Below are 25,771 nucleotides of genomic sequence, written 5' to 3'. Positions count from 1 at the left end.
TCGGCCCATGTGGTGGAGGAGGAGAGGATGGAGGGCGTGGCGGACATGTTGGAGGTGCGGATGGACCGCTCGGAGCGCACTGCGGCAGGCAGGGCGCGTGCAGGCGCTCGGGCGAGGCACGGCAAAGAGCGGCAGCCTGCATGGCGGCGGGCGCTGAGCGGAGCGCCCCAGGCAGAAGCGGAGAGGGTGGGCTGCCCGCTGGCGGCGCCGCCGCGGCCGCCCACGCCGGCCCTGCGGCTGCCCACCTGTGGTGTTGGTCAGCATGCGGTCAAGCATCTTCTCCACATTCTTGCCGCTCGACCGCCCGCCAAGGGTGTCGGTGCTCCAGTCCTTGCGCGGCTGCGACAGCATGCGCGTACTGCAGGCGGCGGCGGCGGCATCGCAGCAGGGACGAGGCGGGGTGGGGGCGAGGGCTCAGCAGCTGGTGCTGCCGCCCGCAGGTGCTGCCCGTCGCCCCACGCATCAACCACTCTCTCCCCACCCTCTGGAACACGCCAACCTACCCAGCACCCCTCCCCACCTCCATCACCTCTCCACCACCAAGCACACACACCGCACCACACCGCACCACACCACACCACACCACACCACACCACTCATCTCTCCCGCCCCGCAGCCACTCACAGGCGCTCCATCTTCTCCTTCTCCGCCGGCGGCGTCAGGCGGGCCAGCCCAAAGTCGCCCAGCTTCACCTCGGCTTCCGACGTCGCCTCGCTCGTCACCATCACATTCTCCAGCTTCAGGTCGCGGTGGATGACCACGGGGCGGGCCTCATGAAGGTACTGCAGCGCCAGAGCAATGTGCTTGCACCAGCGCAGCGCGTCCATGTCGCTGCGGGCGGGGTGGGTTCGGGGTGGGTTGGGGCGGGGTGGGGCGGGCAGCGGGAGGTGGAGCGTTTGGTGGCAGCGCTAGGGGCGGGGCAGCCAGGCTGCTGGGCTGAGCGGGCTGGCAGACAGGCTGGTCGGGCCAGCTGTGAGCCGCTGCTGGCAGCTCCCAGCAGCCCCCCGCCGGGCGAGCCGGCATCATTCCCCCTGCCTGGCATCATTTCCCCCCGCCCCCTCACGTGTACAGCTTCTTGAATGGATTCACCATCTGCTTCCGCACAAGGTCGCCCAGGCTGCCACCAGCGCCTGCATGCATGCGCAGCGCAGGGCGGCCCGTGCCAGGACTGCGTCAGCACGTGCCGCAACACAGGCCGACAGGCAGGCCGCAAGCAGGCCGGCGTGTGCTCGGGGCGAGAGCGCATCATCCACAAGGCGGGGGAGGGGAGCTGGTTTGGGCGGTACGAGTGCAGTACAGCTGCGGTACGCACAGAACTCCTGCACGTAGTACGGCGGTACGAGTGCAGTACATCTCCTGGGGCATCGTGCCCTTGGCCGACTCCTCCGCCAGGCTGCTGTCCCAGCTGCACCCCACAAACCTCACAATGTGCCTGCAGACAAAGGCGGGGTCATCTCGCGCCGGTGTGAGCACGCGCCCACGGGGCGCATGCCGGCGGCACGCCTCGCATGCCACGCCGGCCAGCACACATGCTACACCCAGCGCCGCCTCGCCGCTGCTCTGCCCCACTGCTGGCTGCTGGCTCCAAACGTGTGGGCTCAGCGCCCCATCCCACCCGTGCCAGCAAGCCACCACACCACACCACCACACCGCCCGCCCCGCCCGCCCGCCCCGCACCGCCACCGGCACGCCCCGCTCCTCCCGCACCTGTGCCGCAGCTTGCGCAGCAGCGACACCTCTTTGAGGAACAGCTGCACCTGCTCCGGATCTACCAGCAGCTCCTGGCGCAGGATCTTGACAGCCACGATGCGCGGCCGGCCGTCGATGGACTGGCGGGCCAGCATGTCGCTGCCGCCGCCGCCGCCGCCGCCGCCCGCGGCGGCGCTGGCCGCGCTCGCCGCCGCGGGCATCAGCTCCGCTTGCTGCACCTTGGCAAACGCGCCCTCGCCTGCGCGGCAGGTGGAGAGGGAGGGCCGGGGAGGGGGGAGCGCCAGGGCGAGCGGTGCGTCAGCAGGCAGGGCTGGAGCGGGCCTGCCGCCTGCTGCCTGTCGGGCGCAACGACGTGACCTACACTACAAGAGAGCGGCCATGCGCCACCCATGCCCCGCCGTTCAGCCTGCACCACTCTATGCTGCGGCTGCCTGCACTGGCGCAGCGCCACCGGGGGGCGCCGCCTCTCACCCAGCGCTTTCATCATCTTCAGCCGCGACTCCTCAATGTATGCGTCGTCACCTATGAGGTCCCGCAGCGTCTGGAACCTGCCGGCAGCCTTGACGCCCACCAGCACGGTCTTTGCGCTGCCCCAGGCGCTCTTGCGAGCCATTGTGGTGCTGCCGCCGGCAGTGGAGGCGCCGCCCACGCTGTCGCTGCCCGCGCCAGTCTGCACGCCGGCATCTTCACTCTGCTGGGCAGCCTCCTGGTTTTGGGCAGCGGCGGGCGCCGCCGCTGCGTCGTTGGCCGAGTTTTCCATGGGGGCGGCTTTGCAGCAACCGTGCTCCACCAAGCCACGGCTTGTCGCTGGCTATCTGCAGGGAGAGTGAAACGGGCCTCCGTTGCCCTTGCAAGCGGGGTACTGTCGCAAGTGGCCCCACGCGCGTGCCAGGGGTTCACTGGGCGGGTGGTAGTCGTGGGGGGGCCTTTCTGGCCCTGATGTTGCTTGGAGGCCGCGACCTGATCTGATCGCGGAAGAGGGAGGCTGGAGCGACCCAGGTGTACTTCACCACCTCCAGGACACCCGCTGGAATGATGATAGCGCGGCGGCAGCACATGGGCCAGGGACACCTCTCCCACCACCTGCCCTGCATTGGCTGCCCTGCATTTCATGTAACCAAGGTCAGCAACCACGCACATTATGCACATCTGCCAGGCGCGATGCATGGCCCCCGTCGCGCCGGCAGGTCCCGACAGCCACGCCTCTTCTGCGCTCAGTGGCTCAGTGGCTTCTACTCCAGTTACACGCACACACAAATCAATTCTTCAAGGCGATAGGCAGCAACTTGGCATGCGGTCAGCTCACGGGGCGGGGTCAAGGGCACCCAAGGAACTGGGGAGCGCCAGGCGGCACAGTGCAGAGGGTTAAAAGTGTGGAGTGGGGACAGTGCGGATGGGGGCGAACACGCGCTACGAATGAATGCGGGCGCATGCGGGGGCTCACGCCATTGTGGGGTAGTACACACCATGGGCACAGGAGGGGGTCTGTTGGTACAGGCGCGGGGCAGGGGAGCAGACGCAAGACGAAATAGTGTGCAGCGCTAGGGGCGGGGCAGCGGCTTTCAAACATGCCGCAGGCTGATGGTTTCGTATCAGCAACGCAGAGGGGAGCAACTCGCGCGAAAGGAATAGGAGCAGACGGAGGTGGTGGTGTGTGTGAAGTGTGGTGAAGCTCTGCGCACGTGAGGCACTGGGGCCGTCGGCGGGGTGTGCGCTAGCCAGACCAGGGCAGCTCTGTGAGCGCTCCACGCCGGGCGCTGGGGGGTCAAATCTCTCACTAAACGTGGGGTAAGGAATATCGCAGGAGCGGTCAGGCCACGCAAAGGGTTGCGCCCCCAGCAGGGAGAGAGGAGGGGGAGGCGGGAGCGGGGCGCCGGACGCTGCTGGCTGCTTCTTAGGATTGTTGGGGATTGGGCGAGGGAGGGAGGTGAGAGGGGAGGCTGGTGTGCCAGAGGGGGTCAAGTGCTCGAGGGTTGAGTGGGTCGAATGCGGTCTAGCAACGTTGTGAAAAAACATCGCGGAAGAATTGGGCGGGGCAGCAGTAACTCGGGGCAGGCAACAGGACCAGCTGTGTGTTGGAGCGGAGTGCGGCGCATCTCTGGGAGGCAGACGAGGCGGCGGGCAGCACTCTGCCCGCCCCCTCGGAAAAACAGCTGAACTGGGTGGGAGCAGCTAGCAAGCAAATGGGCGTGGGGGGGGAGGGAGAGGCGAGGCTCAGGTGTGGCCGGAGGCCAAGTGGTCAGCGAGGCAGGAGGCGCGACGCAGTCCGGACGAGGATGGGCGGGAGCCAGGCGGCTCGCGGGAGGTGGTGGGGGAGTGGGGGGCAGCAGCTTGGCAGCTCCGGGGCTGCCGGCAGCTGCCCAGCGCGTGCCCGCGCGCGCACCACACAACCTCCCCGCAAACAATCGAGCGCCGGGGCCCGCCTCGGGGGCGGCAGCGGCGTGGCGGCGGGGCCGCCTCAGTACGGCTGCGCCACGCCCGCGCCGCCGGCGGACAGCGGGGGCCTCAGCAGGGCGCGGCCCCGCCCGCTGCCCTCCAGGCTCAGCACCTCCATGGCGTGGATGGCGTCGGCAGTGTCGCGGTCGGCGCCCGTCAGCGCGGGGCCCGCGGCCAGCCCGGTGTGCCCGTCAATCGCCAGTACCACCTCCTCCTGCACCAGCAGATAGGCAGATCAGCGGCGCGCCATGTCGGCTGTCACTGTGCCGCAGCACAGCAGGCCGGGACGATGGTCATGCATGCCACCTGCCGCCAGGCAGGATCCCTGCTGCGCCGCAAGGCCGCCAGAAGGGCGTGCTGCACCTCCAGGCCGGCTGGCGCCAGCTCAGCCCGCCAACTCAGCGCCGCGTGCCCACCTGGCGTGGTACCGCGGAGTCGATGGCCACGATGGAGCCCTTGATGTGGTGAGGGCCGTGCGCCACCACACGCTGGATGGCAGCCTCAGTCTCAAACGTCACAAACCCAAAGCCACGGTGCTCCCGCTTGTTGTTCTTGTCTGCAGGGCGGCAAAGCGGGGGGGTGGAGGGCGGGGCCGGCGAGCCAAGAGCGCGTCAGCACGCTGCTCCCAGGCCGGGGAGGTGCAGGCGCCGGCCCAGCCAGCGGGCAGCAGAGGGCAGGCCCCGGGGCAGGAGCGCGGCAGGCGCCACGCGGGCGCGGGCGCGTGCGGGGGCTGCCCCCGGCGGCGGCAGCGTCCCGGCAGCTTCCTGGCAGCTGCCCACCGCGCGGCAGGTACACGTCCAGCACGAAGCCGAAGCGCATGAAATGGTCCTTCACGTCCTGCTCGCTCGTGTCCTTGTTCAGCTTGCCAATGAAGATGCGGGGGCCTGCAGGGTGCGGGGTGCGGGGGGCGGGTGAGCAGCTGGTCAGCGTGGACCCGTGGGTGGCTGGGGTGGCGAAAGGTAGCCATAGTGCGGTGGTGGAAGGGCAGAAGTGGGGGTGGATGGCAGGTAGGGAGCGCGTGGAGGTGGGCAGGACAGCAGGTGGGCAGGAGAGCAGGATGGAGAGGGAAGGACGGGAGGCTGGCAGCAGCGGGGCGCGCAGCGGGGTGGCACGCCTCCCTCACCCGCGCGTGCCGACGCCGGCCCCAGCGAACCGCTGTTGCTGCTGCTCATGGTGGGCGCCGCGCTGGGCAGCGTGCTGCGCAGCCAGCCGCCGTGCACGCACTGCTCCTGCGACTGGCCCAGCAGGCTGGCCAGGTCGCTCTGCGAGGAGGCGGCGCCGCCGCCGCCGCCGGGCTGCCCGCCGCTGCCGTAGCGGCCCATGCCGGCGCCGCCGGCGGCGGCGGCCGCCGAGTTGGCGCTGAGCAGGCTGATGAGCTGTGAGGGGCTGCTGCTGTCCAGCAGGCTCTGCCCCGCGCTAGTGCTCAGCTGCTGCTGCAGCGCCGCCGCCTGCGCCTGGGCCAGCAGGCTGATGTTCATGCCCGCAGAGCCGAAGGAGTTGACGCTGGGCAGGCTGGTGCTGTAGCTGCCGCTGCTGGCCTGGCCGCCGTGGTAGGAGCCGTCGCCGCTGCTCATCCCCGCGCCGCCAAACTGGTGACCGCCGTGGTAGCTGCCGCTAGCCGCCTGGCCGCCGTAGCTGCCCGCGGCCTGCCCGCCGTAGCTGCCGGCGGCCGCTTGCCCGCCGTAGCTGCCGCTAGCCGCCTGCCCGCCATGATAGCTGCCGCTGGCGGGCTGCGCGCTGTGGTAGCTGCCGCCTGCGGGCATCGGCTGGCTGCTGTGGTACCCACCGCCGCCGCCGCCGCCGTGGTAGCTGCCGCCTCCGTGCGAGCTGCCGTTGCCCTGCAGCAGGTGCATGTGCTGCCCCGGCGACCCCGCCAGCAGCCCGGAGCCGCCGCCCATGGGCAGCGCGGGGTGGCTCATCTGGCGCCCGCTCATCCCCAGCAGCAGCCCGTTGCTCAAGCTGCACGGGAGAGCAGGCGGGCGCAGGCAGGGGTTGGTTGGTGGGCTGGCTATGGCGCCAGCAAGACATGGAGGCGCCCCCTTTTCCCCTTCTGCACCACGCAGCCGCCAAGGAGCGAGGAACGCGGGCGCCTGGTGACCAGTCGCCGCCCAGCCCTGCTAGGGATGATGCTCACCTGGGCGGCGAGGCAGGGGAGTTCATGCCGCGCATCAACCCATACTGCGAGCCGCCGTGGCTGCTGGCGCCGGCCATTTGCAGGTTGGGCTGGCTCATGCTGCAGCGTGGGGGAGGCGGGCCAGGGGGGCAGGCAGGCAAGGGCGGCACAAATGAGTGGGCGGCAGAGCAGGCTGCGGTGGCAGCTGGGCCAGGGCAGGGCAGGCCAGGTGGGATGCATGCATTGCGTGGAGGAAGTGGGAGCACGCCGACCGGCAGCTGAAACAGGTGCTTGCAGGGGAGGCGACGGCCACGGCCCCCGCATGCCAGCCGCCAGCCGGCAGCTGCCGCACCTGAGCCTGCCCGGCAGCAGCGTGGTCTTCTCCTTTGGCGTCGCTCGATCAATGGCGATCTCGTTGCCGTTCAGCACATGCGTCTGGCTCATCACCAGCTCCACTGCAAGCAGCAAGGAGCAGGGGCACGCAAGAGAGGCGGGCACGGGGGTCACTCCTTCTGCTTGGAGGCAGGCACGGGGGTGGCCGCTGCGGATGGGCTGGGGCTGCGCTGGGTCGGCGGCGCGCAGCGGGGGGGGCCAGGGGCGCTGTGGCGGTGCGCCGCACCCGACTCTGGGCTGCTGTAGGTGACAAAGCCGATGCCTCGGTGGCCCTGCTTGGAGGGGTCTTTTGGCATGTAGCAGTCCTGGCAGATCCCAAACTGCGGGGCGCAGCAGGCAGGGGGCGGGGCAGGCGTATCAAGCCCGCCAGCAGAGGAACAGGAACAAGAGATGGCAAGGCAGGCGGGCAGCAGGGCCTGGTGCGGCGTGCGCTGCCCACAGCTTGGCCGCCGCGAGGCAGCGCTGCATCAAGGCACATGCAGGGCGTGATGATGAAAAGGAAGCTGCTTCGTGTGGCGCCCCGCTTGCCTGCTCAAAGTATTGGCGGAACTGGGCGTCGGAGACGGAGGAGGGGATGCGCGCGACAAAGATGCGGGTGGTGCGAGCCGACCCCACCTTGCCCTCGGGCAGAGCAAACTTGGCCTCGCACTTGCGCCCGTCGATGCAGTGCTCCGCATTCACCGCCTTGAGCGCGTCGGCTGCGAGGAGGGATGGGGGTGGGGGTCAGGGGTGGCGCGGTGCAAGCATGTATGGTGCTGCCGGCATGCCCGGCGATTTGGGACGGGTCCCGCTGCTGATGTGCCAGCCGTTGTTAGGAGGCCCGCCACACGGCAGCCGACTCGCCACAGCACGCTGCACAGGGCTCTTCCCTGCTCCATTGCACAACGTGCTGCTGCCGCTGCTGCTGGTGGCGGCGGGTGTGGCAAGGCCAGCCGCCACCAGCCCGCACCGCCCCGTGCAGCACCTGCCCGCACCGCCCCGTGCAGCACTTGCTCCTCACTTGTGCTGCGGAATGTGACAAAGCCAAAGCCCCGAGACTTCCCGGTGTACTTCTCCCGCATTATCTGCGCCTCCTCCACCACACCAAACTGACAGAAGTGCTGCTGCAGGGTGGAGTCGTCTGTCTGCCATGGCACGCTGCAGTGCAGGCGGCGGTGGCGAGGAGGGGGGCGCAAGCTTGAGCCGCCGGCAGTTGGCGGCAGCGGCAGCGGCAGCGGCAGCGGCAGCAGACCCGCAGCGAGCGCAGGCCGCTCGGCGCCGGCCCCTGCATCCCCTTCCAGGGCGGCATGCGTGCAGGCCGCCGCGGGAGCAGCGGGCCCGGTTTTGCCGCCGTCGCGGGGCCACTTACCCTAGCACCACCACCTTGCGCTGCTCCAGCTCTGACAGCTCTGCCTCTGGCGGCGAGGCCAGCTCTCCCATGCTTTCATGGCTGCTGGAGGAAATGGAGCCGTGCTGGCTCATGCCTGCCGCCACCTCCTGCTCCGGGATGGTGGCTGGCAGGGGGGACCGTGGCGAGGTGGCGGTGGCGGGGCGGCGGGGGGACGGGCTGAACGGCGACAGCTCCCGCTGCTCACTCCCATCAAGCCAGCCCCCGCTGCTATTCACCGTCGCCGTTGCCAGGATGTCTCGCTGCTGCCAGCGCGCTGGGCCCTGCACGTAGCCAAACAAGCTTGCGGCTGAGGGCAGGGCAGGGGCTCAATGGGGCCACCCTGAGTTTTGGGCCTCCCCTGGACGCCTCCCCGGCTGTGGCAGCCAGCTGTCCTGTTTTGGGACGCTCTAACAGCGGCCGGGGGGTGGCAGGGGTGGCAGGGGCAGGCGCCTGCAGCCCAGGCCCAGTCCCTCTTGCAGGGGGGGCAAGCGGCTACAGATCCACTCCACCATCCTGCCCAGTCCCTCCGGACCACACAGGGAAGGGCCAGGAGCCCCACTGCAGCAGCGCGCCCGGCAGCAGCGCACCTGGGGGTCTTGGTGCGCTCAGGACCTGGTTCGGGCCGCTGGCTACACAGCAAGGCCGCAGAATTCGATCAATAAGGAGAGGAGAGATGCTTTCTACTAAGTTTTGGCGCGCGCATGCATTTAGACACCGCTGCATTCGTGATTTGCGTCATCATTCCCTTCATTATTATCTGCTGTATGCAGCCAGTGACTTAGGAGTGCTTCAGGCGCATCCCAGCATACTAGGGCTCTTCAATGTCAGATGAGCAAATAGACTGGCAAACAGACTGGCCAACGCAGCAGGCTGGCCCCCGGCGCATCGCAGTAACCCAAGCCTCTGCTGCAGCGAACCACAGACGACCACAGGCGGGCGAGTGTCATCCGTCCGCATCCGTCTGCTGAGCCCCCGTGGCCGACATACTGCTGTCGGCCTTCATCAGCGAATAGGGAGGGGCGCCGCGGGGCATTCCCCCTCCGGCGGCGGCACAGCCGGCAGCAGCTGGCGGCGAGCGTGGGCAGAAGTAGGGCCCCGCAGCCAGTGCAGTTCACAGCCACTACCCCACAAGCAGAGGGGCAGATGGAGCGCGCGGCGCGACTGTTGAAATTCACAGGCCAGGAAAATTGGATGCCGCGAATCGTGGCCCACGATGTGTACACAGGTAACGGAAGGGCAGGGGCTGAAAGACTGAGCACAGTTGAGCAGAGCAGAACACAGTAGGCGCAGAGCAACAATGAATTGCAGAAAAGTATACTGTTGATACACCGCAGAATGCCAAAACAGGCGCTCGCCTCTCAGGCCGCCAAGGGCGGCAGCACGAGCGCCGTCACATCCTGCACCACTGCTGCCACCCAAAACGCCAGTCGCAGCAGGCCCACCTGCAGTGCCAGCCGCCAGCGCCTGCACAGCAGCCACATCACGAGGCACAGTTCAACAGTGTGTGTGTGTGTGTGGGGGGGGGGGGATGGGCCCAAAGCCGTCCGGACAACCCCACCACGTGGGCTGCTTTGGCACACCAGCCAGAACCTCTCCTGCTGCCATGCATGCTGCAGCCTGCTGGCAGCCTGCTGGCAGCCGGGCAGACTCACGAGAGGCGCGACTGCAGGCCGCCCACAAACTGCGCTGGGCCTTGGCCCGGCTTGGATGCCAGCATGCCTCGCAGCGCCCAGGTGGCATTCACCCGCAGCCGGTCGGCCAGTGTGGCGCCCAGCAGCGTGGCTGCACGCAGGCAGGCACGGCGGGTGGCGCTCCGCTGGCCGCCAAATCGGGGTGAACGCAGCAACGGGCAGCAGTGCTGCCCCCCACACATACGTAAACCTCGCGGGCGGCAACCGCGCCCGCGCGCCGGCATCCATGCAAGCTGCTTGCCTGAGTGGCGCACCACCGCCGACTGCCGCAGGCTGTCCAGGAGCGGCTTGGGCGCCTCGGTCAGCACAGCCGCCAGATCAGCAAAGGAGCCAACGCCCGCCTCCTGCCTCAACTGCAGGCCCATGCACAGCATGCACCAGCCGGCCACCTCTGTGCCTGTCGCGAGCTGCCAGGGCTGCGGTTCCGCGGGGCTGCCGGCTCCCCAAGCAGCGCAGTGGCATGGCACAGCACAGGCGGCCGGGGCCGCGCACTGCCTCACCCGCTGCCGCTCTTCTTTGGACACCTTTGCCCAGTTGCGCGGGCGCAGGATTTCGGGCAGGATGCGGCCCCCCTTCTCGCCCGCCAGCTCCGTGGCGGCCAGCCGGGCGGTGTGCATGTCGCCCATCGCGATCGCGCACCACAGCTGCAGCGGGGGCAGGCGCGCCGCAGGCAGCCAAGGCAACGTCAGCACGGCACCGGTGTCCCTAATGCCCCCGGGCCTCGTGCCTCGCGCCTCTGCTGCGCGTGCACATCCAATTCACCGCGCAGGCATCGCAAGGGCACAGCACAGCATAAGGGAGGGGGAGCACTGCAACTGGCTTGATTGGTACCTGGCAGTACAGGCGGCGGAGGTGGTCTGGCAGGGTGACATACACGCCGTGGTCCAGCAACACCAGCTGGGGCCGCGGCCCGCCGCCCAGCAGCAGGCACGCCAGCAGCGACGGCGGGTCGGGGCGCGGGCGCACGAGCAGGTTGCCGGGGTGCGGGTCACCGTGGGTGAAGCCGTCCAGGTATGTCTGCTGCGCAAAGGTGTCCAGCAGCAGGGTGCCCACATCCCTGGGGCGCAGGCCCTGCTGGATCAGGCACTCCACATCCCTGCAGGCAGCGGCAGCCCCAGGCAGGCCCAGGCAATGGGCCAACAGGCTGGGAGGCAGCACACACGTGTGCACACACGTATCCCAGCTGGAGGCAGGATGGGAGGGCCGATTCGCATGCATGGGCAGTACCCAAGAAGCACAGCACAGCACAGCACAGCACAGCGCAGGCCCGCTACTGCAGCCTCACGTGATTCGGCAGCCTTCCACCCACTCCATGGTCAGCACCTTGGAGGAGCAGAGCTGGGGCATGGTGCGAGGCATCGCCACGTCTGCACGCCCCGCCATGCACTCTGCCAGCCTGGCGGCGTTGGTGGCCTCGTTGCGAAAGTCGAGCTCGTACTGCAGCTGCCTGTTGGTGGCAGCCAAAGGGCCAAAGGGGCAGGGGCAGCAAGGGGCAATCAGCTGCTGTGAGGGCCAACATGCCAGCTGGCAGGCAAGGCAAAGTCAGCACGTGGTCGCAGAGCACACCCTTGGCAGGCAAGCCCGTGCATGCCCTGCCGCAGGAACGGCGATGCGCAACCGAGCCGCTGCCCAGCCGGGCGTGCCTTTGCAGCTCCTCAAACAGCCAGCGCCAGCTTGTGGCGGGGAACAGCCAGTGGCCGGCATCGGACAGGATCAGCATGGTGGCCAGGTCAGCAGCCACAGCAGACTCCAGGCCGGGGTACTGCAGGGCAAGCGGAAGCAAGGCAGCGCGGCAGCCATTCGCTCTCTCGCCAGGCCTGCCAGCAGCCTGCCCTCGCACACGCGAGCAGCAGGCAGCCCTGCCCCGCCCGCCCCGCCCCGGACCGCCCCGCCCGCAAGCACCAACTGCCTTGCCCACCTGCACCTTCACCGCCACGGGCGCGCCATCGTGCATCCGCGCTTTGTGCACCTGCGCCAGCGAGGCGGCTGCCGTGGCCAGGGGCTCAAACTCGGCAAACAGCTCCTGCGCGGGTGCCCCCAGCTCCTGCAGCAGCACGCGGTTGGCGTCTTCAAAGGGGCGGGGCGGCACCCGGTCCTGAAGAGCCTCGAGGATCCTGCGGCCAGGACACAACCAGCGCAGGCGGGCTCGCGACCAGCACAGGCAGCAGGCCATCATGCCATCTGCGGCAGGAAAGGTGCTGCCTGCCCCTCAGTGCTGCTCACTTGCGGTACTGCAGCGGGGCAGCGTTGAGGGATACCGCCAGCTGCCCCGCCTGCATGGGCAGACAGGAGGCAGGGGCTGCTTGGCGGCTTGTGCCGGCAGACAGGGAATCGCGTGATGGACGGAGCAGAGGCAGCCTGCATTTGGTGCTGGTTTGTGTTGAAGGTTGAAACAGCTTGGCATCTGGCCGCGGGGCAGAGCCACGCCGAGGCGCCTGGCAGTCTCCCTGCCTTGATATAGAGGCCTCCATTAGCCTGGATGGTCAGCAGCAGCTTGGAGGCAGCGTGCTCGTGCAGCTCAGCCAGCGCCTGCTGGTAGGCGGCGCCCTGGGGGTCGGCGGCGTACCGTGCCGCGAGCGCCTTGTACTGCAGCAGCGTGCCAGCGCAGCAGCACATGCAGTTTTTTCAGCTGCTGGTGCCATGCCAAGGCTGTGCAGGCACGGAGCCTACACCGAATAGCGAGCAGGGTGGGGCAGCGGGCTAGGTGGAGACGGCTGGAGAGGTGCTTGCGTTATAGCTTGCCCAGGAGCCCCACCACACGACTCGCATGGTGCGAGGCAGGCTGTTCACGATCTCTATTGCATCGGCATCGTCCCGGCCCTTCACCACCAGGGTGCCTATGCCCGCCAGCGGCAGCCCAACCGCCGCCACCCCCGCCGCCTTGCCAACGCCTGCCAGCACGCGGCGCAGCGGTCCGGCACGGGGCCGCCCGTGCGCCTTGGCTGCGTGACGCTTATGCGCGCCGTGTGTGCGGACGCCCGCACGCTGCAAGTAGGCAGCAGCTGCTGGGAGATTGCACAGCAGCGACTGCCGTTGCACCAAGGCCGCTGTGGCGCCAGCGGGAGTCGGCTCTTGCGCCTGCCGTGCTGCCTGCCACAGCAGTCGCCCTGCGGAAGCCAAGCTGCGCCGCATTGTACAAGTCTGGATGCAGCCGGGTCACCGCTGGCAGGCGCTTTCCAGCACGACGAAGCGAACTAGCAGCCAGCTGCTTCAGTCGATGGGATTAAAAGCGATACGGGTCGGCAGCATCCATGCCAACGTCCTGCACAGAGGTGAGAGGCACGCAGCGCAAGGCCACAGTTAAGGGTAGCTCCCAACGCAAGCCAAGAATTGAGGGCTGCAATGTATCCCTGCCCCCGCGCACCCTGCTGCCTGTCGGCGCCTCGGCTGGAGCTGCCTGATGGGACTGCTGCTGCTCGGCAGGCTGCTGGCGCCGCACGGCCAGCTCCTGCAGCCCAGGGCGGCAGCGCAGACGTGTCAACAGCCAGCCACAGTATTTGCCCAACGTTGGCCTTTCGCGGAGCTGCATGCAGTGAAACGATCGGCTTCGTCGACCCGCCGGCGCCGCCAGGTCAGCAGTTGCTGGAGCAGGTCGTCACACTCCCCGCCCTTGCCTTGATCAGCTTCAGCTGGGCACGGGCGACCGGAATGCCCTCCTTGCTGGCAAACGCAGTGAGCGTGGAGGGCGACAGTAGGATGGCTGCTGCTGCGGCGCGTTGCTGGTCCTGGGCCTGGAATCCGCTCATGTGCGAGAAAGCGGTGCCGTCCTGGGCCAGGCGAAACCCTGGTATGGGGTCGGGGAGTTGAGGAGCGCCTGCCGCTGGCTCGGCCAGGGGCTCCAAACAAACGCCGAGCCGTGATCCAAAACCAGGGAACGAAACAAGGAAGCCGTCAGACCCGACCCGGGCCATGCATGGGCTGCATGGGGGTGACACGCAGCAGATTGCCCTGCTGGGGTTCAGTCACCAGGAGGCGGGCACCGCGCATTCCCGCGCATTCCCAGCTGCTTTCTGGAGCTCCTGGCCTCCTTCACAGCAGCCCCCGGCGCCCCACGCCGCCGTTATCCTGCGCCCTCTGCAGCAGCCCCCCGCCCGGAACCAGCGCTCCATCGCAGCCCCCTGCCAATCCCAGCAGCATGGTTGCCACCGCTCTGCCCCCCCAGATGACCTCCGTGTCTGGCCGTGGGCTCGGCCTGGCCCTCGGCGCAAAGCCTGTGGCCGGCGGCCTGGTGCGGGCCCCCAGGCTGCATGCAGCCACCTCCCAGCGCTGCGCCCGCCGGATCAGCTGCCAGGCGGCTCGGGACAACACCAGGACCAGGTGCGGGGGGCTTTGGGAGGCCGGCCGGGAACGCCAGCATTCTGGCAGGCGGCCTGCGACGGCGCGGCGGGTAGCGCCCGCCAGCTTCAGCCCCGCGGCCGCCCCAGCCAGCCCCGGCACCCGCAGGCCGCTCCCCAACCCCTGCGGCCACCCGGGGCCGGTGTTGTGTGGTCCAGCCCCGGCGCCGCGCGCCGCGGCGCGCTGCCGCCGCCCGCCCGCCTCCCACCCGCCGCCAACCGCTCCCCCACCGCGCTGCCGCCGCCTGCAGCGCCGCCGCCGTGGAGGCCACCCTGACCATGGCTCCTGAGGACGGCTCCGCCGTGGGCGAGATCATGGTGCCGGAGTGGGCAGGGATGAGCTACGATGCACAATACGACGACATCTTCTCCAAGCCCCTCAACCTGCGCAAGGTCACCCCCAAGCCCGACCCCTCCGCGCAGGCGCAGGTGCGGCCCGCCGGTCACGGGCCGAGGGGGCTGGGCCAGGGGCTGGGAGGGGGGCTGCTCCCGTTCCGGCTGGCTGGCAGGCGGCAGCGTGCACCGCGCAGCCGCGCCGCCGGCCTCCTCCCTCTTTTAACTCGTCGGGCTGGGTGGCGCGCGCCGCGCCCGCCATTCAAACGCCGCGCGGCGCTGCTCCTCTCACCCTCTCCCTCCCCGCTCCTCGCTGCCCCTCCTCCCCTGTTCACCCTGCCCCAGGTGCCCGGAGCGCGCAAGGTCCCCTTCAGCGACGTCTACGGCAAGCCGCGCAAGAGGCTGTTCTGGGACCGACAGTTTACCACCAAGGCAAGCGCGGCGGCAGCTGGGCCGGGCTGGGCTGGGCCGGGCCGGGCCGGGGCAGCAGCGGGCGGATCATGCGCGCCGCGCCGAGCACCCATCCTGCCTCCCTTGCTTCCCTTGCTCCTCCCCTGCTCGCTTTGTGTGGCCCCTCGCCGCTCGCCCGCTGTGCCGTCCCTCGCCGCTCACTCTCACCCGCTCCCCCTCCCTCCCCCTCCCTCCCCTCCCCGCGCTGCCCCCCACAGGACAAGGTGTACCTCGGCTACATGGCGTTTGTGCACGTGGGCGCCCTGCTGGCGCCCTTCTACTTCTCCTGGGCCCACGTGGCCGAGTTTGCGCTCATGTACTTCATCACCGGCTGCCTGGGCATCACGCTGTCCTACCACCGCCAGCTCACCCACCGCTCCTTCACCACCCCCAAGTGGCTGGAGCGCGTGTTTGCCTACTGCGGAGTCATGTCGGTGCAGGGAGACCCGCTTGAGTGGGTGAGCGGGCTTGGCTGGGGTGGCTGACGGGGATGGCCTGGGCAGTTGGTAGCCGGGGCGTGCGGCTGGCGGGGCGTGGAGCTTGCGGGGCGTGAAGCTTGCGGGGCGTGCGGCGTGGGCAGCCAGTCAGCCCAGCCAGCCCAGCCCATGCGCAGCGCAGCGCAGCAGCCAGCTGTTCCCTGCGGCCCGCCTGCTGCCGTTTGTGAGCGGTCCACACGCGCCCCCCCTTCCCCGCAGGTGTCGTGCCACCGCTACCACCACCTGCACTGCGAGACGCCGCTCGACCCCCACTCTGTGTACGAGGGCTTCTGGTGGAGCCACATGGGCTGGCTGCTGGACGACGACGCCACGCAGAGCCGCGTGTTTGACACCTCCAACGCAGCGGGTGGGGCGCGCTGCCCGTGGCCGCCTCATTGCGCTGGTGTCCCCCCGCCTGCCTGCCCGCCTGCCCGCCTGTCACGTCCCCCTGCATCACTCCTCGTCGGTGCCACGCTCTCCCGCCCCACCTGCACCATCTGCCCCTCCCTCCCCTGTCCGTCCATCCGTCCGCAGACATCGCCAAGGACCCCTTCTACGCGCACCTGCACAAGCACTACACGTGGCACGTGGTGGGCATGTTTGTGGCCATCTACCTGCTGGGAGGCTGGGGCAGCCTGCTGTGGGCGGGCTGCCTGCGCACCGTCTGGGTCTACCACATCACCTGGTTTGTCAACTCCGCGGCCCACGTGTGGGGCACCCAGACGTATGAGACGGGTGAGGCGGGAGGGAGGGAGGGGGTCGCGCTGGGTGGGGACCTGCAGGGAGAGGGGCAGGGCGAGCCCGGCTGGCGGCTGGCGGCAGCCGCGCGCATGCACGCCAGTGAGACCCCCGGCGAGGCGGTGCGCCTGTGCTTGCTGCGCCCGCGTCCCGGCAGCGCCCCACCGCCCCCGCCCCGCGCGCGCCCCGCTGCCGCAGGCGACCAGTCTCGCAACAACTGGTGGGTGGGCCTGCTGGGCTTTGGCGAGGGCTGGCACAACAACCACCACGCCTTTGAGTTCTCGGCGCGGCACGGGCTGGAGGACTCTCAGTGGGACATGACCTGGCAGGTCATTCGGTTCCTGGACTTCCTGGGCCTGGCAGACAACATCAAGCTGCCCAGCGAGAAGCAGAAGGAGCGGCTGCGCCTGGAGGACACCGTCGTCGTCTGAGCGCCCCGCGGCCTCCGCCCAGGCGGAGGCGCTGGCCCGTGCGGCGCCGTGCTGGCCCGGGATGCTCGCACGGCGGCGCCCTCGGCGCCCACATTATTAGATGCCCGGCAGCGCGGCAGCCAGCCGGCCGGCGCGGCTTCCAGTCAGGCGCGGCGCACAGCGGCGCGGCGGGCCTCTCGGAAACGCGCGGCGCGGCGGGGGTGGCCTCCCGGCCTCCTCGCCCGCGCGCTGGCCCCCGTTGCCGCTCGCCCCAGCACCTCTCTTCCCATTTAATGGGGTTGCGCAATTATGCATCGCCTCTCCCTACGACACTGCTCTTTCAACAAATGCCCGGTGATGCGCCTTCGTATCCCCCCCTGTGCCCTGCCCCTTCCCCTTCAACTCCTTCCCTCCCCTCGCCACCCGACTGCCTTTTTGCTTTGCCCTTCCGAGTGTGTACCAGGCTAGGGCGCCCCGGCGGTCCCGCTTGACTGCCCCCCGCACGCCTGCCGCCGCGCCGTGCGGCGCGAGAGGCCAGGCTGCCCGGGTTGACGCCCACCCTTTCTCCCCTGCCTGTCCCGTGTGTGCGCGCACTGAATTGCCTTGCCGTTGTATCAATCCATCACCTACCACATTTTTTGGCCTCCTGATCCGGTCTCCTGCCGCGCTTCGGCCCGCCAGCAGCACCTCGCGCCAACTTGCCCCCACCCGCATGCATGCTGCGTGCCGTACTACCCTACAATGTTTCAACACACGAAAGCCGCCCTGCCGGACTGTGAGATGTTTGATGTTGGTCCCCCATTCCCTTGCCAATGAATCGAATCGCGTCGTTAGCAGCAGTCTCCGTGCGCGCCTTTAGTGTAAGCGTATCCCACCACCGCAGCCAGCGGTACAGGCATGGTCAAAGCAGTACAGGCAGGGGCAAGGGCAAAGCAGTAGGGTCAGGGCAAGGGCCAGCCAAAGGGGAAGGGCTAGGGCCATCCAGAAGGCGAGGAGTGGGGCTGCTGCTGGCATAGGTGCTGCTGTATCTGCTGCCGCGCCGCCGACAGCTCCTCCTCTGCCACCGGGCCGGCGGCAGCCGGCAGGGACTGCCCCTCCACCCGCCGCCTCGCAGAGTCCAGGACATGCAGCAGCGGCCGCGCGTCGCCCTCTGCCGCGGCATTGATGACCTGCAGGCGTGATGGGCGGACCCAGTCAGGGAGAGGCGCGGCAGCAGCGGCACAGAAAGAGGGAGGGGCAGCAAGCAATGGAGGTATGCCTGCGCAGCTGCCAGCGGCGGGCTCTGCGTGAAAGGCGGGCAGGCAAAGCAGGAAGCGGGCCCACCTGCTGCGCCAGCGTGGCGGTGATGCGCTTCTGCACCACCATCTCTAGCAGGTAGCTCAGCCGCTGATCGCTGAGTTCAGGCGCCAGCGAGGGAGGCGGCTCGCCAGGCCCGTAGCCGCCAGGGGACAGCGCGCGGGGCGGCAGCAGCTGGGCAAGCGTGGCGCTGCTTGGGGGGCCGGCGCCGCCCCCACGGGCGCTGCTGCCAGCAGAGCCTGCGGGGCCTGGGGATGCCCCGCCGCTGCCGGACCGTGGGCTGGTCTGCTGGTGTGCTGACAGCGGGATGTAGGATGCCGCGGGGGAGCCAGATGCCGCCGGGAAGGCAAAGGCCGGCGCCTCCTGCTTCCGGGGCTGCTGATGTACCGAGCTCCCGCCGGGGCTGGCACCCCCTGCTCCTGCTGCCGCAGAGGCGTTGCCGCTGCCGGGTGCAGGCGTGGCGCGCGGTCCCGGCCCGGCGGAAGCCCAGCTGGACCCAGGGCTGGCAGCTGGCGCTGCTGCTGGCGCCAGGCGGCCGTACGGGGGCGGCTGCGGCGGCGGGGGCGGCTGGGAGTGGGAGTGGGCGCCGGCCTGGCTGCCGCCGAGCACCTGCTGCGACAGCGCCTCCACCTGCGCATGCAGGGCGCGCAGGCGCTCCCCACGCTGCGCGTTCTCCCGCGTCAGCGCCTTGATGGCAGCCTCCTTGAGCAGCTGGTCGGCCTTGACCGAGCGCAGCAGCTCGCTGAGGGATACCGCCTGGTCGTCGGCGGCGGCGCTGCGGCAAGCACGGAGGGGCAGGTTGGTCGTGAAGCAGGTTGAGGGGCGTTGGCTCCAGCAAGCAAGGAGAGGGGCTGCCCGGAGAAGGAGAGGCCAGCAGCCGACATCAGGCAGGCCACGGCGCCCATCCCAACCCACCGCGCAGAGCAGCACTCCCCCAGCATCTGCCGGCACGAGTCCAGCACACCGTTGCTCTGCTGCAGCTGGCCCCGCAGCCGCGCCACTGCGCTCTCCAGCCCCACGTTGCCCTCCTGCAGCTGCTGCACGGTAGCGGCCAGCCCGTCGCGTTCCTGCCGTAGGGCGTCTGCCGCGGCGGTGGCCGCCTGGCGTGCCGCCGCCGCCGCCGAGGCCTCGCCCTGCGCCTCCGCCAGCTGCCCCTCCAGCGACGTCTTGGCGCCCTGCAAGCTGTCGGCCAGCTTGGCCAGCTGCCGGGCCTCGGCCTCAGCCTCCTGCGCCCGCTCCTGCAGGCGCTGCCCCTCGCGCCGCAGCTCGCCGGCCGCCTGCTCCAGGCGGCCGTGCTCCTCCTCCCCCTGCTGCACCGCAGCAGCAAAGCGCTCCAGCTGCGCCCGCATGCTCTCGTTGTCGGCGCACAGCTGGCGGTTGCGGTCCCCGAGCTGCAGCAACAGGGGCAGGCCGGTGTGTGTGGGTATGTGGTTGGAGCTGGGTGATTGATTGAGGGCAGGCGGGTCTTGGGCAAGAAGGAGCGAGTTAAAGGGCAGGCCTGGCCCCTAGCATGCTATAGCATCTTCCAGAGCCAGCACTTCCCGACACATGCACCAAGCGCATGCTCAGGCGGGGACCTGCTGCTCGCTCACCGCAGCCAGCTCTTCCTGCAGCGCGCCCTGGCTGCCCAGCATTCCCTGCAGGTGAGCCACCTGCTGCTGCAGCTGCCCACCCCGCTGCTCCTGCTCCTCACACAGCGCCGCCAGCCGCTCCGCCTGCCTCAGCGCCGCAGCCTGCTCCGCGGCAGCCTCAGCGCAGCTCGCCTCTGCCTGCTCCCGCGCCCGCCGCAGCCTGCCGCACTCCTCCTGCAAGCCTGCCAGCAGGCCCGCAGTGCGCTGCACCTCTTCCAGCGCCTGCGCCAGGTCAGCAGCCAGCGCCTGGCGCTCCTGCTGCGCCTGCCGCAGCTGCTCCTGGGCCTGCTGGTGCTCCCCGACCAGCGCATCCAGAGCCGCAGAGGCGGCAGCCGCCTGCGCCACCGCCGTGGCTGCCGAAGCGGCCGCGGCCTCTGCCTTGGCGCAGGCGTCTTGTGCGGCCCGATCGGCGGCATCGCGCGCAGCACACGCTGCCGCCCGCTCCGCCTCTGCCGCCTCCCTGCCCGCCTCGGCAGCATCCCGCTGCGCCGCCGCCGCAGCGCCGGCTGCCTCTGCCGCGGCCTGCGCAGCCAGGGCGCGCTCCAGCGCTTGCGCCGTGTCGCGGTGCTGCTCCTGCGCCAGGTGCGCCGCCGCCTGCAGCTCCGCCACCTGGCGCTGAGCTGTCGCCAGGTCGCCATCCAGCGACTCCACCTGCAGGTGCAGGCACTCTGCCTGCCCCTCCACCTCCACCCGCACACACTCCAGAGCTTCAACCTGCAGCAGGGGTGGGAGGGGTGGCTGCGTGAGGCGGGGGAGAGGAGCAGGCACATGCGACGGCACATGCGACAAGGCGAAAAGCGCGGCTGGGACGGCATATCCCCGTTTGGCAGGTGGCACTGGGCATTGCTGGCTGCCCGCTGGGCCTCAGCAGCTGCACCACCCGCGGCGGCTGCGCCCCTCACCTCTCCGGCCTTGCTCTGCAGCTCGCGGCTCACATCCTGCACAGCCGCCTGCAGCTGTGCCACCACTCCCAGCGTGGCACACAGCTTGCCGGCCAGGGCCGCGCGCCGCCAGCCCGCGACCAGCCTGCCCAGCAAGCGGCGGCGCAGCAGCCCCCGTGCATGCCCCAGCTGGTGCGTGCGCTGCCGCCGGGCAGCCACCGCGGCGCGCCAGGCGCGCAGCGAGGCGCGGAACCGCCGCTGGCTACACCGCTGGCTAAAGGCAGCAGCCATCCTCCTGCACGCGGCACAGACAAACACGCAGATCTAGAGACATGAGGGGGAGAGGAGCGGACACGTGTGTACTATCTCTCTCTCCAGCAAGACATGTGAGGCACGACAAGATAGCCAAGCAGGCCCCGCAGCCTCACCTCTTCTCGGCCCACTGTGCGGCGCGCCGCCAGGCCTGGAGCGCCGCCGCCAGCAGCCGCGCGTCCCGCCGACGGTTCATGCCGCGGCACACCGCCGTCCACTCCTGCCACCCCTCCCAGCAGGCCGCCAGCGTCGCCAGACGGCGGCGGTGCTGCACTTGCGCCAGCTGCTGAGCCTGGTGCCGCTGCTGGGCCACTCCCAGGCGCCACGCGCGCCACCCGCGGCGCAGCAGCAGGGCACGGCTGGTGAGGGCGCCGCGCAGCGCGGCGGTGCGCTCACGCTTGGCCTTCGAGGCCGCCTGGCGCCAGCAGGAGAGCTGGCGCTGCAGGAAGTGGCGTCCAGCCAGGGCCTGCAGAGGGGCAAGGCGATGCCGGGCAGCTGAGAGAGGCCCCATCTCGAGCTTCCATCACACCAGGTGGTGGCACCACACGAACACAGCGTACAAGGATGGAAACAGAAGGGTGCCGGCCACAGTCAAGGGCGCGTTACCTTGAGCAGGCGCGTGTGGCGGCGGTGCTGCAGGTAGTCCTGCCATGCCAGCAAGGCGCGCCGCTGGCTGCCCATCCACCGCTCCAGCAGCCGCACCTGCACCGCCGCCAGGCGCGGCAGCACATGCTCCCGCATGTGCCCCCTCCAGCTGCCGAAGAAGCTGCGAAGAAGGCGGTGGCGCTGCAGCTGGGCGCCCGCCCGCACCGCCGGGTGCCGCGCAGGCAGCTCCACCTGCCGGCAGGCCGCCGTGCGCCGCAGCCAGGCCGCAAAGCACTGCCGCAGCAGCGCGCTCTGCCGCTGCATGCCGGCGGCGGCGTCCAGCCCCCGCCCCAGCACACACCCCTGGCAGTACGCCTGCCAGGCCTGCCAGGCGCCCTGCACGCGCCGCAGCTGCCGCTGCTGCTCCCGGGCCGCCACCAGCTGGCTGCGCCGCGCAGCCAGCCGCCAGGCGGCCAGCCAGCCCGCCAGCAGCGTGCGGCGGCGCAGCAGGGCCGCCGCCTGCTGCATGGCTGCAAGGTAGGCGCACTCTGCTGCCGCCTCGCGCCAGCGCATCAGGACGCGGCGCAGCATCACGCGGCTCGCCAGCGCAGAGCTGCAGAGCAAGGGAGGTGTGGACAGCCGGGCGGCAACCACCTTGTCAGAATCCTAGCCCATGTCTCCCTGCAGCAGCAACAGCCGGATCCCACCCACCCCATGCACAGTCTCCGCCGCAGCTTCCAACCAAGGGCTGGCAGGCAGCAGCGGGCTGGGGCACCCACCTGGCAGCCTCGACCCGTTCCTGCTGCTGGTAGGCCGCCACCTGCCCCTGCAGCTCGCCGGCCCGAGCCTCTAGGGCCACCACACGCGCCGCCTCTGCCCTCCACTCGGCCTCATGCGACACTACCGTCAGTCGGAGCTCTACAGCCTTGCGCCCTTCCAGCTCCGCCACCCTGGCTGCCAGCTGGCGGCTGGTGGCAGCCGCCGCCTCGCGCTCGCGCTGCGCCTCGCCTGCAAGCCGCTGCCGCTCCGCCTGCGCCTGCTCCGCCAGCTGCTGCCGCTCTGCCGCCGCAGCCTGCAAGTCAGCCCTCAGGGCTGCACGATTCGCCAGTACCTCCTCCAGCCGGCTCCCCAGCTCCTCCAGCTGCTGCTCCCGCCGCCGCTCCTGTGCCGCCGCCACCCCAGCCGCCTCCTCCAGCGCAGCCCGCTGGTCGGCGAGCTGGCCCTCCAGGCTTCGGGTGTGCTGCTGGGCCTCCTGCAGCGCCAGCGCCAGCTGGTGGTTGGCCGCCTGCAGCTCGGCGGCGGCAGTCTCGTGCTGGGCCATGATGGACTGGAGGGCCTCCATCTGCAAGCAGGGCGTGTGGCCAGGCACAGTGCCGTAAGCCGGAAGCGACAACGGCCAGAGGTGCACGTCAACCAGCCCACCCAAGAGTGCTGGGAGCCAGGACCCATGCCGTTGCCAGCCGCAGCCGCAAGGCACACAGGCCTGTACTCAGCAGCAGCAGGCAAGGGGGGCAGCCCCCTGCTCCATCCCACCTGGCTGACACGCCCCTCGCGCTGCAACAGGCGGAGGATGGCGTGCAGGCCAGCACCGTCCTGCGGGCTCTCAGCACGTGGGCAGGCGTCGCCTTCGTTGCTGCTGCAGGCTAGAGGGTTGGGCACCCACTGCAACAGCCGAGGCAAATGGCAGATGGGCAAGGGGTGTGCAGCTCCGGCCCGCTTGTCTGCACATGCATGCAGCTTGTGGGGTTGCCGAGTGGGGAGGGGTGTCTGCCTAGCGCTCACCTGTGCTGAAGGGCTGCCAGGAAGGGGGTGGCCGGGGCTGGCCGGCCGGGCGCGCTGCGGGCTGCTGCTCCTGGAGGCTGCTGCCACGGGCGGCTGCCGGGGCGCAGGGTGCCTGCTGCCCTCCCTGGCCACCACTGCATGGCCGCTCGAGGCAGGAGCCTGGGAGGCACCCTGGAAGGGCCGCGGCGTCGTGCACCGCGCCTGCTCCATCCGTTCATACTCAGCCAGACCATCATCGGCGTGCCACTGCCGCAGGCCTGCAGGCGCGCCGGGCTGCCTGCTTGCTGGGGCGGTGCCTGGGCGAGGCTCCCCAGCCAGCTCACCCGACGCCGGGGCGCCGCTGCCTCCAGGGCGCGCCGAAGCGGGCCGCGGCGCAGGCTCAGGCCCGTGGGTGTCACCCCGCTGCGCCTTCAGGGCGCTCTTCAGCCTGGCTGCCCCCAGCTGGCCTTGCGGCACCGCTGCTGCCGCCGGTGCTGGCCCGGCAGAGGCGGGCCGCATCGCAGCAATGGCCCACTGGCCTCGCCCCGCCGCCGCCGCCTCCTCCCCATCCTGTGCCTCGAGCGCCTGCCGCTGCTGGGGCACCGTGCTGGAACCGGTGCCGCTAGCCGCCTCCAGCGCGGCGTGCAGCTCCCGGATGCGAGCCTCGTAGCGAGCAGCCCTCTGCGGGGCGTTGCTGTGGGCTGCCGCATCTGCCAGGCCCAGGAAGGCGTCCCTCAGGTCCTGGATGAGCGCTTCCCTGCGGTGCGAGGAGGACAGCGGGCACCCCGTTGCAGGTGTAGCATCAGACACAGCACGTGCACCAAGCACAGTAGGTGTGTGCACTGCACACTGCACACGCCAGCACAGTTGGCGGGCGGTGGTGGGACAGGCGGCCTGGCTACCTCACCTGTCCTGCCGCACCCTGGCCTGCGCCTGCTGCTCCCCCTGTAGTGCGGCGCGCTTGGTGGGCGAGGGAGGGCGCGTGATGGGCGCAAGCGTGGCGGCAGCCTCCGACTTGGCATCCTCCAGCATCCCCATCAGGCTGGCAATCGTCTCCTGCTGTAGCAGCATCACCTGGGCAAATGCCTGCACGGCAAGGTTTGGCGGGCGGGGGAGAGGTGCAAGCACATCAGACAGCTGGGGAGCTGTCTGAGGCGGGCAAGACATGCATGCTGCAAAGTGCGGGTGAAAGGCATGCCACGCACGCCCACCTGCTGCCACAGCTTGCTGCTGCCCTCTGGCTTGCCTCCCGCCAGCACAAGCTTGCGGTAGCGGCGCCCCACCTCGCGCCGGATGGCCAGCCCAATGGCGTGCCGCTCCTGCGGGTGGGGTGGCAGCCGGGGCATTGCAGTGGGCATTGCCAGGCGGCCTCAGCGTGGCAGATGACAAGGCAAATGCTGTGGCCGGTCTGCAGCTGGCCTAAGCAGCCCAGACCGACACCGGTGGCGCATGTGGCAGCCAGCGCAAGCCAGCGGGGCTGCACCTGGCGCCCCAGGCTGCCCTCGGCGTCCCACAGCTGCAGCAGGCGGCTCATGCCGCGCCCGCTGCTGCCGGGAAGGCTCTCGGGCCCCGCGCCTGCGCCCGCCGCTGCGGCGCTCCCATACTGGCCGCCCAGCACCGCACACTGCAGCTCGCAATGCAGCTTCACCAGCTGCACCGCACGCCCCAGCTTGTGCACCAGGCAGGCGTTGCTGGTCATCAGCGCGAGCATGGTGGCCTCGTGCGCCACGGCCCCCGGCGCCGCCCGCCGCTCCTCCTCGCCGACTGGCCGGTTGTCCAGCATGGCCAGGGAGGGGCCCAGCGTGGCGATGGCGTGGGCCCGGTAGTTGGGCAGGTCGGCCATGGGGTTGCCCTCGAAGCTGGCGGCTTCCAGGGCGATGCCCGCAGCGGGCAGGGCGCGCAGGCACTCGAGGTCGCCCAGCTCGTTGTCGGCGGCCGACAGCGCGCGCAGGCCGCGGAACTGCTCGACGCCCGCCAGGCTGCGCAGGCTGTTCTTGCTGACGTACAGCGTCTGCGGGGAGGCAGCAGGGGAGGTGGGAAGGTGGGAAGCCGCCCGACAGATGAAAGGGCCTGCAGCTGGTTGAGGAGAGGGTAGACGGGTTAGAAGAAGCGGCGGGCCCCACCTTGACAGCAGCATAGCGCTCGGGGAGGGCATCCAGGGAGGCTATGCTCTTGTCCACCGCCGCAATCTTCTTGCCATCGAAGCTGCCCGGCTGTTGGGCCAGCACCGCCGACAGCCCGACGGCGGCAGGGCGACGGCCCGGCCTGGCCGCCGACGACACCCGTTCCGCCTGCCGCTCCTTGTGCTTGACGGCATAGCCACTGGCCGACATTTGTGGGGTGTGCCGAGGGCTGGAGCGCCGTCTTGGTCACCCCGAAAGCGCGCCCGCGTTTGGAAAACTGGCGCGCTGCTTTAGAGGGGCAGCTGAGTTATCCAGGCCTTTAGGTGAATGATAGGCTCAATCCAATAGCAGACTCGCGCTGCCCGCTGCGAGGCGTTGCGGCGGCCCCCATTCGCTGTCCTGCCGCCTGACCGCCTATCAGGAGCCTAGCTGGTCAAGATACGAATGGGAAAATCCGCAACCGGTGGGCGACGAGGCGGCTAGGGCCCACAGCACGCGAAGCAGGGCGGCGGCGTTCGCCGACAGCTGACCGCAGCTGGCGGCGGCAGCTGAGATGTATAAAACGAACGCAACACAGCAGCCAAACGCTCCCGACATCCATCACATCACTGGGTCGCTCAATTTAATGACAGAACTTTGGCCGGCTGGCTGCGTGGACGCGTGGACGGCCTTTTTGCGCATCAAGCCGGATTTTAACTTGATAATGGTGCGAGTGTACCGCTTAAGGCC

General features: G+C 70.0%; 6 protein-coding genes across 6 annotated transcripts; 1 reads left to right on the top strand and 5 right to left on the bottom strand.

Moving 5' to 3' along the window:
* Nucleotides 1-1,245: 1,245 nt before the first annotated feature.
* On the bottom strand, nucleotides 1,246-2,470 carry CHLNCDRAFT_50349 (hypothetical protein; the record flags this gene model as incomplete). The annotated part of the gene is made up of 3 exons (XM_005850599.1): nucleotides 1,246-1,432; nucleotides 1,708-1,948; nucleotides 2,182-2,470. The coding sequence occupies 3 exons, from the start codon at nucleotides 2,468-2,470 to the stop codon at nucleotides 1,246-1,248; spliced, it is 717 nt and encodes a 238-aa protein (XP_005850661.1).
* Nucleotides 2,471-4,168: 1,698 nt separating this feature from the next.
* CHLNCDRAFT_140687 (hypothetical protein) lies at nucleotides 4,169-8,071 on the bottom strand (the record flags this gene model as incomplete). Its single annotated transcript, XM_005850598.1, has 10 exons — nucleotides 4,169-4,360; nucleotides 4,563-4,702; nucleotides 4,926-5,030; nucleotides 5,270-6,105; nucleotides 6,281-6,379; nucleotides 6,612-6,714; nucleotides 6,879-6,972; nucleotides 7,268-7,350; nucleotides 7,653-7,789; nucleotides 8,001-8,071. 10 exons carry the CDS (start codon nucleotides 8,069-8,071, stop codon nucleotides 4,169-4,171), a joined length of 1,860 nt encoding a protein of 619 aa, XP_005850660.1.
* Nucleotides 8,072-9,379: 1,308 nt separating this feature from the next.
* CHLNCDRAFT_140686 (hypothetical protein) lies at nucleotides 9,380-12,481 on the bottom strand (the record flags this gene model as incomplete). Its single annotated transcript, XM_005850597.1, has 11 exons — nucleotides 9,380-9,485; nucleotides 9,674-9,803; nucleotides 9,918-10,065; nucleotides 10,213-10,356; nucleotides 10,544-10,808; nucleotides 10,998-11,155; nucleotides 11,331-11,474; nucleotides 11,631-11,826; nucleotides 11,936-11,985; nucleotides 12,107-12,298; nucleotides 12,476-12,481. The coding sequence occupies 11 exons, from the start codon at nucleotides 12,479-12,481 to the stop codon at nucleotides 9,380-9,382; spliced, it is 1,539 nt and encodes a 512-aa protein (XP_005850659.1).
* Nucleotides 12,482-12,935: 454 nt separating this feature from the next.
* CHLNCDRAFT_140685 (expressed protein) lies at nucleotides 12,936-13,458 on the bottom strand (the record flags this gene model as incomplete). The annotated part of the gene is made up of 3 exons (XM_005850596.1): nucleotides 12,936-12,974; nucleotides 13,077-13,160; nucleotides 13,312-13,458. The coding sequence occupies 3 exons, from the start codon at nucleotides 13,456-13,458 to the stop codon at nucleotides 12,936-12,938; spliced, it is 270 nt and encodes an 89-aa protein (XP_005850658.1).
* A 254-nt stretch (nucleotides 13,459-13,712) lies between these two features.
* CHLNCDRAFT_34160 (hypothetical protein) lies at nucleotides 13,713-16,474 on the top strand (the record flags this gene model as incomplete). The annotated part of the gene is made up of 7 exons (XM_005850879.1): nucleotides 13,713-14,029; nucleotides 14,298-14,475; nucleotides 14,725-14,811; nucleotides 15,048-15,287; nucleotides 15,525-15,672; nucleotides 15,840-16,040; nucleotides 16,242-16,474. Exons 1-7 carry the CDS (start codon nucleotides 13,848-13,850, stop codon nucleotides 16,472-16,474), a joined length of 1,269 nt encoding a protein of 422 aa, XP_005850941.1. The 5' UTR covers nucleotides 13,713-13,847.
* A 950-nt stretch (nucleotides 16,475-17,424) lies between these two features.
* CHLNCDRAFT_50346 (hypothetical protein) lies at nucleotides 17,425-25,252 on the bottom strand (the record flags this gene model as incomplete). Its single annotated transcript, XM_005850595.1, has 14 exons — nucleotides 17,425-17,622; nucleotides 17,777-18,524; nucleotides 18,665-19,140; nucleotides 19,342-20,094; nucleotides 20,283-20,556; nucleotides 20,690-21,039; nucleotides 21,276-21,771; nucleotides 21,938-22,500; nucleotides 22,692-22,820; nucleotides 22,941-23,676; nucleotides 23,827-24,005; nucleotides 24,131-24,238; nucleotides 24,403-24,930; nucleotides 25,043-25,252. 14 exons carry the CDS (start codon nucleotides 25,250-25,252, stop codon nucleotides 17,425-17,427), a joined length of 5,748 nt encoding a protein of 1,915 aa, XP_005850657.1.
* Nucleotides 25,253-25,771: the final 519 nt, after the last annotated feature.

Source organism: Chlorella variabilis, assembly GCF_000147415.1.
Source record: "Chlorella variabilis unplaced genomic scaffold CHLNCscaffold_3, whole genome shotgun sequence".
Classification (NCBI taxonomy): domain Eukaryota; kingdom Viridiplantae; phylum Chlorophyta; class Trebouxiophyceae; order Chlorellales; family Chlorellaceae; genus Chlorella; species Chlorella variabilis.
Note: the sequence above shows the minus strand (reverse complement) of the source record. Positions and strands in the feature narration are given on the sequence as shown.